At 51.8% G+C, this 12,056-nt stretch overlaps 1 protein-coding gene across 2 annotated transcripts in view; it reads right to left on the bottom strand.

The window, feature by feature from the left end:
• PTPRS (protein tyrosine phosphatase receptor type S) overlaps nt 1-12,056 on the bottom strand; it is a 149,733-nt gene that overhangs the window by 85,141 nt on the left and 52,536 nt on the right. For both annotated transcript variants that reach the window (XM_068997088.1, XM_068997089.1), the window contains exon 3: nt 8,397-8,564. In XM_068997088.1, coding sequence (XP_068853189.1) covers nt 8,397-8,484 — 88 coding nt within the window. In that variant the 5' untranslated portion in view covers nt 8,485-8,564. The remainder of the gene's footprint in view (nt 1-8,396; nt 8,565-12,056) is intronic.

Raw genomic sequence — 12,056 nt, 5'->3', positions numbered from 1 at the left:
CTGCATCACCAGCTCGGGAGGGGCTGCAGTGCTGCAAGCACGGCACCACGAGATGGGGGACCCCAGGGCAGACCTGGCAGCTCACACGTGCACGCAGGGATCTTCTGGGGATGAAAGGCACACCAGGCAAATAAAACATGTCTGATAAACCTCTGCTCTCTCACTCTGTAAATAAAAGCTGCATTGCTTCCACTTATTGTTTCTCTCCTTCAGGCAAGAGAAGGAGGCTCCTGCTCTACAGGAACAGGGTAAGGTGCAATTCCTAGAGCACAGAATTTGGGGTGTTTTTACAAGATCGTTACACCATTCCTATCCAGCCTCTGGTAGGAGACTTCAGCCCACATTTTCCATGGAACAAAAGGAGATTCTGGATATACAAGCTTGAAACACCTGGGTTTAAACAGTGTGCTATGAGCCTGCACTGCTTATTGGAACTGGGATGTCGAGGGAGCTTGAGATGGGAGATCCTGAAAATGAGAAACCAAGACCCGATAAAGCCATGACTGATGGATGAGCACAACCTCTAACAGTGATGAACTTCGACTCCTACCACACGAGTCATTACAATTTCTGTCTCTGAACCACACTACTCATCATTCAGATTTGTAGTGGGAACATAAACACAAAAGAATAATAAAAAAAGGAGAATTCAACAACAGTGCTGAAAACTGACAGCAGTGGGAATGTGATGAATTCAGCTTTGGGACAACTAGAGACTCAGTGAGCCAGAAAAACAGTGCAAGATGTGAATGAGAAATGGAAACATGGAAAAGCATCAGTGATGCCTTAAATTCTTCTATCAAAGACAGTAATTGAGGAAGGTGAGCTTTTTTGGAGTAGGACACGTTCCTGTTCATGTTTGACACCTGTCAAAGAATGGCTTCTTACCAGGAGGCTGTCCTTCAGCTCTTCCAGGCACCAGGAAGAAGATCTCTCTCCCTTTCATTGCCTCAAGTGGCAGCTACCAGAATTAATCACAATTAGCAGATCTTGGAAAAAAAGGGGTGCACCATAGCACTCACACAGAAAAAGCCACACAAACCCCCTCAAAATCAAGCAGATCCTCCCCACACAGACAAAGGGAAACAAGAGCTGGAGGATCTTCTTGGCTTCCTGGGAAATCACTGGAGCCAGTCTCAAGGTGATCTTTAAGAACTGAACTGAAAAAAACCCTACACCGTCTTTTCAGAAATTAACCCAAACAAATCAAAGTCCAGGCTAAAGATTTCTAAGTGTCTGCACTCCTAGCAGCATGCTCAGACTAATTTATGAATAAATCCATGGATTCCAACGGAGGTGGGGGAGGATGAGGACACAGTCAAATTAATTTGACTTTATTAATTAAAAAAACCACCAAGTTTCATCACCCCACCACTCTTTAGAGGTTGTGTGAGAGTGGGGGGAGCTATGCTCATTAATTATGCAGAAAATGCAAAACTATCATCCTCTGAATGAGTTTAAAATAAGGAGAAACCCTTTCAGAATGGGGAGAAATTACTCCCCAAGGCAGCTGAAATTTCTCTTGCAACTTCAAAGGACAATAAATTATTCAAATCACTCGCGCCACTCGCATGCTCTCTCACTCTCTCCCCTTCTCAATTTTATGCTCCTGAGTCAATTAAAGATTTGGAGGACTCGGAGAAACTTTGTAGAATGCTAAACCAGTTGCAGCTCCTTCTATTTATTTTTTTTTCTTCTTTAAAGCTTTGCTTTTCCTCTCGGCCTCAAAAGGAAACAGAAATGACTCCGTGCACTGCAGATGAAACGAGCAGCGCTGGTTTCCACCACGCTTGCATGGAACGTTTCACGTCTGCAACCACCAGGATGGGACACGCTCAGGGTCCTCCACGCAGCGGTTCTGTGAAAACAGGTCAGCCCAGAGTCCCTCCTGTCAACGCTTTAAATCATTCATCCCAGTATCCCCTTTCAAAGCCAAAGCAGCAGACATCCCAAACACATTTGCGCTGCTCTCTCCCGGCGCTCCGCAGGGCTGGGTGAGCCGCGATCGCTGCCACATCCCACAGCTCTCGGCTGTCCCTTGGACGGGGCAGGCAGCTCCACTGCCAAACCCCACACGGCTGTTCAGGGGTTGCAGGAGGAGAACTCGGAGTGGTGCAACCAAACCAAGACTGGGGCTGGTTACACCGGACAACAGCACAGCCAGAGAAGCCCTTGCTCAAAAAAGCAAACCTCACCAAGCAGAAGGAGGGTTGGGAAGGTGCAGTCACAGAGTGAGGATGCACCCGGCTCCCTGGCCCGCAGCCCATACCCTGGTTACCTCCTTGCACACAGCAGATGGTGTAAAAAACGTGACTATTTTCATGAACTTAACAACCCCCAAAAATTAAAGGCAGCCGCAGTGCACAGAACATCACAGCTTTCTAAGGTGGGAACTGGGACCAATTATGTTGCAAGAGAACATCCTTGACTGGAGGGGAAGAGTGGCACAGAGTAAATAAAACTGTTCTTGGGAGATTGTGTCTCACAGGGCAACTCGAGCCCAGATTCCATCCCACGCATGGAGGAACGACATTCCTCTGGTCGGGTGTCCTTGAAAAACACTCTGCTTGCCTTCTAAGAATAATATTGGGCTTGCCAGGCCACAAAAAGGGTGGGAATACCCTCAAAGATTCCCTTTAGTGACCCAGGAGATTTGTATTGAGTTGGTCTTGGAAAGACACAAGCATAGAGACCCTGCCAGACAGAAGAAAAGCCAATGTGACCCAGGGCCTGGGAGAGACACCGGAAAGATCCCATCCTTCCTGGCAGCAAGTGCAAGAACTGCTGGTGTGAAAAGGACAACCAAGGAGAAAAGTCATAAAGAAAGAAGTCTTGGCTTCCTGGCAAAGCCTGACACAGAGGAACAGCCCCAGTTTTGGCATCCAGGTATGGTGAAGATAGACATTTCCTCCATCCCAATCCTCTGCAGGTGACATTTTCACACAAGCCACTTGTTTACACAACAAACAGATGCTCTTTTCCCCTAACTTAACCATCTAATGAAGCTGAGCAGAAAGAACCTCTGGTTGGGAAAAAGATCCTTCACCAGGAGACACCCATGGCTGGGTCCCAAACACTGTGGCTGCCGCTGTCCCCAGGTGCTCCTCAGCAGAGATTAATCTAATGAGCATTCGCAGTGTGGTGCACAGCTGAGACCTGGGAAGTGACAGCCCCCCCTGCCCCCAAGGAAGCTCTTTCAACAGCTGATTTATTTCCTCTCCAGGTCCTACAGAAGACACAAACTTTCCAATTTGAGTTATCTTTTAAAAAAAAAAAAAAGAAGAAGCAAAAGACAGGAGACACATCACTTGATCCAGTCGGGATCCCTGTTTGGCAGCCCCGCTGACTCTCACAGATCTGTTTCTGGCAACCCTTAAATTCACAATTTGGCAGCCCCCCTAAGACCACTATTTGGCAGCCCCACCTAAAACAAGGTGACATAGAAGGTTAATTCAGTGTCCTTGAGTGAGACAACAACCAGTCCAGAAGCCTCCGAAAGCGCAGGCTGGATCGCAGCTGGCAGACGGAGAGGGCAGCAAAGGGAAAGGCAGAGCAGGAGCAAGGACATGGAGGCAGCTCCTGGCTGCAAGGGCAACTGGTGCATGAGGAACAGGAGAGAGGGTGGATGTGGGCAGGGGAGCAGGGATCTCTGCCTTTTCAGGATTCAGCTGCTGCCTCCTCTTTCAGACTCCCCCAACGGCAGGGACAATGTGCAACTCCAAGTGAAAACACCACTCTCCGATTGACCACAGAACCTCCTCTGTGCTCCCACCTTCAATTCATGAATTCTGCTCCCCCTCCAGCCCACCCACCAAGGGGGGAAAGCCTTTCTGCAGCACCTCCCTGGCTCCTCAGCCCCGCAGGTTCCCTGTCACTTTGGGGGTCCACCAACAATTAGGGTCTATGACCCAAACTCTGGGACAACTCAGCCTCACCACATTTCAACATCTCCCCTCTCTTGGGGCAGTGCTGCTGCCTTGTCCCAAATCCATCTCAAACACTTTAAACTGGAGCAGCTTTCCCCCACCGTGGAGAGATTTCCTTCCCACTGATGTCGACTTAACATGCCTATCAAGTCCTACGATGCAGCCTCCTTGATTTTTACTCCCATCTTATCTGACAACCGCTGTCTAAGCTAACAGCAGATCAAAGCCTGGACCTCCAGAGCTAAAAGCTGTGAGCTGTGCAGCTGGGCTATCCTGTAGGGATGAGAGGATGGGAGGGACTGTTCAGGAGAGGTGGCAGATACACCTGTAAGTGGCTGGGATCTGGATCTCCGTGAGCCAAGCTGTGCTGCCAACCACCAGCTCCTGCCTCTGGCAGCACAGAACAAACACCTTCCATGCCACACACGTTTTCCCAAGGCGCCAGCTCCCCGAAACACAGCCTGAACGTGGACCTAGAGGAGCTCCACTCCCATCCCATCACATGTTTTCCATCATCTCCGTGAGTCCCACATGGTGCAAACCTGGCTGCTGTCTCTGCTGGCACCAGGGATGCTCACGGAGCACGAGAGCCCCCCCTCACATGCACCTCCCATGAATTACTGCGTTCTGCAAATTAATGATGGAGCAAGGGCAATTAAAAGGGAAGAAAGCCAGGGTAATGCATCATAAAAGGGGCTTTATTCTTTTATTTTGTCAATTGCAATTTAGACTTAATTATTTATGGTAATACTTCAGAGTGTGCTAGTAAGGGTTCTATACCATGATTTATAAAAGGAAGGAAACGTAAGTAATAAGTAATGTTCCCTGCTCTTAAATCTTTGCTGGGGTGGAGAGAGCCACGCACCAGCCTTCTGTGTATGCAAAGTGCCAATTAGCAAAGTGCTACTGTAAAACACAAAGGTTTAATCAATGAGAAAAATCCACTTGAAAACAGCAAGCATGCTGATTCCAGTCAGAAAAATGGCCACATTTCCATACAGTAAATGGCTTTTATCTGCAACTGAGGAGCACTTGGAGCACCCGTTGCTCCTTCGGGTGGCAGAGGAGGTCCGGGGGACCTGGCCACTGCCCTCGGGCCGAAAGCAGCTGTGCCCTGCACATCCCGGGCAGGAACAGCTCCTGCCCAGCGACAGAGGCTGGCTCTGTGCACGCACAAAATGAGATGTTTTAGGGTGCTCGCCACAGAGGTTTTATGGCTCGGGCTGGGTGCATGAAGAGGAAGCAGCGAGGCTTGGTGCTGTGCCCAGGTCCATCAGCAATTTGGGAACTATTCCTCTCCCCGGACTTGTCTCCAGGCCTCATCTGTCTCTGCTGCCTGGTTTCCTCTCAGCTCCAAGGGCCACATTTGGCTGTGCAGCTCCTGGGGAGGCCTCCCCTCACTCCCTGCAGTGATGCCAAGTCATGGTACTCACACAAACAGCAGAATCCTTAACAAAAGGATAATACTTTCCATTTAATGATGCCACTGAAAATAATCATGGAATCAGTAATTTCCAGTTCCATGGCTGCCTTTGACCGTATAGGAGAAACAAAGAAAGTGTCCATATGCAACCAAAGAAAAAGAGACAGTGTCTGTGTAACACCTTTCAATTATTGTCCTCCCCAGCTTCCCAAGGAGGAACAGCAGGCAGAAAGTAGTGTGGTGCTTTGGGTTTTTAATTTAAATGGCAGTTTCCTTTAAATAGAATGCTCCTGCCACAGAAAGATTTAAATCACTGACTGAGATCAATTAGCCTCAGAAACAAGGGAAGTATTTTAATGGTCCTTTGATTGCAGAGGCCACAGCTCCTCCAGGGCTGCTCTGGGAGAGGAGGCAAGTCCCAGCTCAGCCCAGGCTCTGCTGCACTGGGATCTGCTCCCCTGCGAAGCTGGGAGGGTGATGCCCTCCAAAAGCCAGGATCCCAGGGTTTCCCTCTCCAATGTGGGCTTCCCATGGCAGGAGGGGCACCACTACCGTGTGCCCGGGGGGCTGCAAGGCCTCGGCAGCCCCTGGGGTGAATTAGGGCAGGAAATGGGGTCACTGCCATGGCAAGCGCCGGCCAAATGGACGCTGGCCAAGGGATTACGCGAATGTGCCAGAGCCCAGGGCCATCTGATGGGAGAGGACGTTGTCAGAACAGAGTGGCAGCTCCTCACACAGGCTCTGCAGTTGTGACAGACAAAGCTGCTTGCTGTTTGCAAGGCTCGGTGGGGAGCAGCACGGACCAGCTCGGGTGCTACTGGCCGAAATGGGATCTCTCCAGGACTCAGGAGTCCTCCAAAGCCAGGAGCTGCCAACTTACTGCCCACTCATCCTCACCAGGCAGGGAGCAACAGCTCCAGAGCAACTCAAACAGCTGGTACCAGGGAGCATCCCCAAGGGCACAGAGCAGGGAGGTGCTGGCATGCTCCACAGGTCAGGAGGAGAGACAACACCTGGCCCAACATCTGCACAGCAAGCAGGTAAGAGCAGCCCCACCTCAGCAACCTGCAAAGTTCCTGCACGGACATCTGTGAGCAGCCAGAGGAAAAAAGCACAAACCCTCATAGTTCAGGATCCAAGGACACTGCAGAACTACAGGAGAGAGAAACTCGGCTGCAAGCAGCAAGATGTCTGCAGAGCAGTGACAGATCCCAGCCGGGCTCAGGCCACAGCACTGGTGCATTCTGTATCTGACGGGCACCAACCCCCCTGAGAGCACACTTCCCCCAAAAGGGCTCCGTAGCAGTCAGACACCATGTGGGATCTCCCAGCTCTGCTGCAATCTCTGAGCAAACCTCACCCCAAGGATGATGGACAGACAAGACGTGTGCTCCTTCCCAGGAAAACGAAAACCACAAGAGAACCGAGGTCACACAGCCATGATTTGGGGAAGCCTTGATTCTGCAGTGCCCACTCCCAGCCCTGAGCACACAGGCCTTGCTGTACACTCAGAATTCAAACGGAGCCCAGCTTTCACAGGCACTCAGGTATCACCAGGGATGAATCAGGGCTCTGCTTATACAGAGAGGCTGTAGAGCTGCAGAACACCTGAACTCTCCATCCCTGCCTGCAGAGCTGCAGTTTGCTTTGTAAACTGAGTGATTTTGCCAGGCGTGTTACAGCAAACCAGGGACAAGAACAAGACCCTGGAGCCCTGACTGCAGAGTTCCACTGTATCCCCACTCCTGACTCCACTGCACAAAGATCCGGGAATGGAGATTCCCCATGCCCATCTTCACAAGCCAACAAAGCCACCCTGAGCCCACAAAGCAGCACCCATTGACTCTGGGTGCTCATAAAGACCCTGCAAGAGCATCGGCTCCAACGCCACAGTAGGACCCTGGATAAATCCTAGGGCAAAAGGCTCGAGGCAGCTCCCTGCTGCCAGACTCTGCACTGCTGCTGCCACTCAAGACAGCTCAGGCTGAAGCTGTGGGAATGCCTTTATGGACCAGTGGTGCCATCTGAGGTGCAGACTGACCCACAGCCAACACTTCACCCCACAGTGAACCTCCCGGAGCCCAGCTCACTTCCCAGGCTTTGAAACGAAAAAGAATAGAAGAAAACATTATCTTTCTGCACTCGAGTGTTTCTCTCTGCAAAGAGGGATTAAGCGTGAACCCAGCAAAACTCAGGAGAGAGGCAAGGGCAAATACATCCCCCCATGCCTACTGCAGAGAGGATGGAAAGCACTGTTCCAAAAACATCTCCCAGCAACAAAAGGTCGCGGATCCATTCAATCCCTGGCAACCGCATCATCGTAATAAACCCCGATAACGAAGCGATTACGTTAAAAGCTGTCAAGGGCTACGCTGACCAGAGCAGCCCTCTCACCAGCTTCAAGCAGCTTTGCTGGGGAGGAAAAAAAAGTCATAATTCAATCAGCTTGGAAAAGTCTATTCCCCACTGATCCCAAGCGATCAGCCTTCATGTCGAAGGAACATTACATTCAAGTCGCTGAAGATTTTCACTTTTTTTTTTTTCCCTTCCCCTTTTCATTTTTTAAAGCAGGAATTGAAAGGCAGCAAAGATAAAAACTGTGTTGAACTGGAACTGGTTCACTCAGGGGAAGGAGAAACATAATACTCTTTCTTGAAAGGCTGTTTGGAATCCAGCCCCAGAAAGTAACATGACAACGGTCACCAGAGTCTGACAGATGCTGAAAGGCAGGAGTGGGAGAGGACAATATGGGTGAGCTGGGTGGAGATGGGGCCAGGACAAGGGGGAGGAGGGCTCTGGCAAGAGCTGTCAGGCAGCTCCCTCCCTTCTCTCCAGCTCTTTGGCAGCCTTGGGGGCAACCCGAAGCTCAAAGCAGGCTGTGAGGACCCTGTGTCCCTCCGAGGCGGGGCTGGGAACAATAGGAGGCACTGCTGGAAAGTTAAGGATGTTGGAAAATGTAACACTCGATCAGGTACTGAGCTTCACTTCTTCAGCGATGAAAAGGAGAAGGGTGAAAAAATGAGCAGGGGGACAGCAGAGTCACTCACTTTCAGCAACGCAGTCCATCAGCAGCACGGAGAGGAGGTTCACGAGGGAGACCAGCGAAGACATCCCAGGGCTGGGAAGGATCCTCATCCTCTGCAAAGGCCTTCGGCCCCAGCCGGGAAGGCTCCGGCTCAGCGGGAACTGCAGCGTCTCCCCAGCCTTGTCAGCACCTGCGGAGCACAAAGGGACAGCTCTGAGGGGCAGGCGGGCGGGCAGCGGCCGAGCAGAGCCCGAGCGGCCACGGCAGCGCGCGGCCCCTGCACGGACCCCAGGGCACCTTCCCCAGGGTGTCACCGAGCACCCACCCGGCTCCGTGGGCACGGACCAGCTCCATGGAGGGATCAGCTCCACGGAGGAGCCCAGCTCCATGGAGGGATCAGCTCCACGGAGGAGCCCAGCTCCATGGGGGGATCAGCTCCACGGAGGAGACCAGCTCCATGGAGGGATCAGCTCCACGGAGGAGCCCAGCTCCATGGGGGGATCCAGCTTTTCCAAGGCTGGGATTGCCACAGCACTCTGCACATCCAAGAGCCTCTACCCCACTCGGTGCCTCAGTTTCCCCGCTTGCACCACACAGAGGAATTGTGTTACTGAGCTACACAAAACTGGAGGGGAGAATCCCTGGAGCAGGGGGTGCCACAGCTGATCCTGGTGGATCAAGCAAACGCAGCCTCCACAGGAGGTGGGAGAGATTTTTCTCCTGACCAGTTCTGCCCTGGACATGGCAGAACGTGGCAGCAGGACAGAACCAGCACATCAGCAGGGCTGTGGCAGGGGAGACTGAGCTCAGCACCCACCTGCGCCCCTCACTCTGCCAGCACATTTCCATGGAGACAACTCCTGGCTCCAAACAGAGCTCCCTGCTTACAGCTTTATCCTGATCCCTGTGCAAAGCTGGAATGGCATTAAGGGAGCTGTATTCTTAGCCACCACCCCAGTCCTGTGTGTCAATACTGGTAAACGCTTCCCTCAGTCACAGAGGTGAGATTTGCCCCAGAAGGGCTGAAAATAGAGTGAAAGCTGCAGCCACAACCTCCTCATAGGGTCGGCAGCTCAGAGGTTTCCCATCAGCCAGACACTGAGCACCGTGATAATGGGCCAGAGCTGTGGAAGGATGCTCTCAGATCTGACAGATTCCTTCCCGCTATCGTTACTCCAATTAGAAATCAAACCCGGGGTTTATCACCTTTTGGAGGAAAGCCAGGTAGGAGATACTGTACAATGATCAAAGGCTTTGAAAGGACTAAGGGGATAGCGAGGCTGTTTAAGCTTTCTGACACACATCGGGGTGGGAGACCGTCGGGACAGGCAGTGTGAAGGGGCATTTTAATCTTTTTCTGTCCCATTAACTCTCCAAGGCTGAACTGTGCAGAATTAAAAGAAAAGCCAGGATAAACAAGAAGTCCCCATATGTACTCAGCCCTAAAGAACAACTTTTCAGAGAGAAGCTTTGGACTTGCACTTTGAGGATTACAAAGCCTCTGCTGTGTGCTCTGTGCTAGCCCAGATCGTCTGTGCTTCAGTGCCGGCTCACGGAAAATGAGCACAAATATTGGTACAAAAAAGAGAAAAAAATCTGAATCCTGTCACTGGGAATCTCTTCAAATGTTTGTTCTAGACACACTTAGAGCAACACAGAGAGGCTCCAGCCAGCCCTAACACGGGGTTCTCAGGGTTCCAGGGCGCACAACAACGCGTTGGGGTTTCTTTTGTTGCTGTCAGGGGCGAGCAGAGAGTGGGAACATCGTGAATAGCTGTGATGGGAACTGTTAATTAAACTGGGGATGTGGCATCGATGCCAGCACAGCAAATGGAGCCGCGTTGCAGCTCCCTGGCTCTCCCTTCTTCCTCCTTCAGTCACGTAGCTCCCCATTCCCAGCAGCAAGGCTGGGGTTGGAGAGAGCAGGAATCCACCCAACTATTTTAGGTGTCTATATTAAAATAAAATCCAACAAATCATGCTGGCTCAGCCACCATTTCAGAAACTCTTATTTTTCTTTATCAGAGCAGTATATCCACCCCCGCCAGTGCCAAAAACGCCACCAAACATCTCCGTGAGCCTCATGTGCTCCCCAAACGTGGCACCAATGATCTTCCACAGCTGAGAGCACGCAAGAGCCTGGCTGCTCCCTGCAGCACGTCCCCAAAGTCCCCCCAGGATGGAGCTGAACGCAGGGGACTGAATGTCAGGGAAATGTTCTGCCTCCTCCAGAGAGAGGAGCCTGGCAGCTCCGCTCTCCCACAGCCAGCACGGCTTTTCATGCCATATAATGGGCTCCGATGGAGAAGATCTGGTACCGGGGATGCAGCAACAGCTCCAAGATTAGAGAAGGAGATGCCAGAGGGTGACACTTCCGCTCCGGTGCTAATGTGCTTCCCGAGCCCTTGACGGAGACAGAAAGTGCTGGCAGAGATATTAGGACATGTCAGCTCCAATCCAGCAACTCATCCTTCAGAGCAGGTACATCCCTGGCTGTCTCCCCCCCAGATACGGGATTTTCAGGACAGCAGGATGTGCACCCACCTGGTTCCCCTGTGGCTATGGAGGACAGAGTTTGCTCTGCTCCTTGGCAGGGCCCTGCCAATAGGGAACAGACCCATCCCCTGCACGACTCCTGCCTCCAGTGCAGAACACGCCCTGCTGGAACCCAGCTGCCACACAGCGAGGCTGAAACCCCGTGGGAATTGTTCTGCTGAAAGCTCACATCCCAAGGGCTCTGTCACCCATCCTCTCCCCTCCTCAGGGCACAGCTTACCTTGTCTGTGCTCTCTGGAGCAGCTTTGCTCACCCCTGCCTGTCCCTGAGCACCCAGCCAAGCTCCTGGCACCAGCCAAGCCAACATAATGGCACTCTTCCTGTGCTGCTCCACGGACCTGCAAACCCTCACTAAATTCCCTGGCACAGGATCTCCTGCAACACAAGCAAACCACCTAACAGACCTCAATCCTTGCTAAAGAATGCAATTAAGTGACGCCATGGCCCCCAGTGGGGTCAGATTTGTGCTAGATACGGTCACATTTCAGGAATAAGATTAGTTCTTACAGTAAAAGAGCTCCTGTAAGACATTCATTCTTGTGTGCTGCCTAATCTCCAGCTCTAAGCAAGGCCATGTGTGCAGCTCGTAAGCACCGAGCACGGGGTCTGGGAGAGCATTATTAAAAATAATAAAACTGAGATGTGTGTGCAAGAAGCAGCTTCCCAGTGCAGCTCCTGCAGCCAGGACCAAGCCAGGGACCTGCAGGGATCCAGTGGAGCGAGGCACAGGGGGTGAAATGCTCCAAAGCACCTACATTTCTTAAGAGCTTAAGTTCCCCTGGGAGTCAAAGGGACTTAGCCTAAGCCGCTAAGATGCTTTTGAAGATTTTCCCCCCAGCAACTCCCATTTCAGAGGGTGCTGGACACCTAACTCCCTTAAGCTACTTTGGGTATCTGAGGGGATATAGAAGGAGGGGTTTGGCTGCCTTGGTCCTCACTGCTTAAGCAGGGCAATGCTGCTAAAAACCAGTGTCTGCAGTTACTGACACTGGGACGGGTCAGAACTGGGCAGGGATTTTCACAGGACCACAGGAGGGACCCTAAAGCTCACCTTGTTCCAACCTGCCAATGACAGGGACACCTTCCACTAGAGCCAGTTAGAGCCCCATCCAGCTGGGCCTTGGAC

This window comes from Aphelocoma coerulescens, chromosome 28 (genome assembly GCF_041296385.1).
Source record: "Aphelocoma coerulescens isolate FSJ_1873_10779 chromosome 28, UR_Acoe_1.0, whole genome shotgun sequence".
NCBI classification, from domain to species: Eukaryota; Metazoa; Chordata; class Aves; order Passeriformes; family Corvidae; genus Aphelocoma; species Aphelocoma coerulescens.
This window is presented reverse-complemented; position numbering and strand designations above follow the sequence as displayed.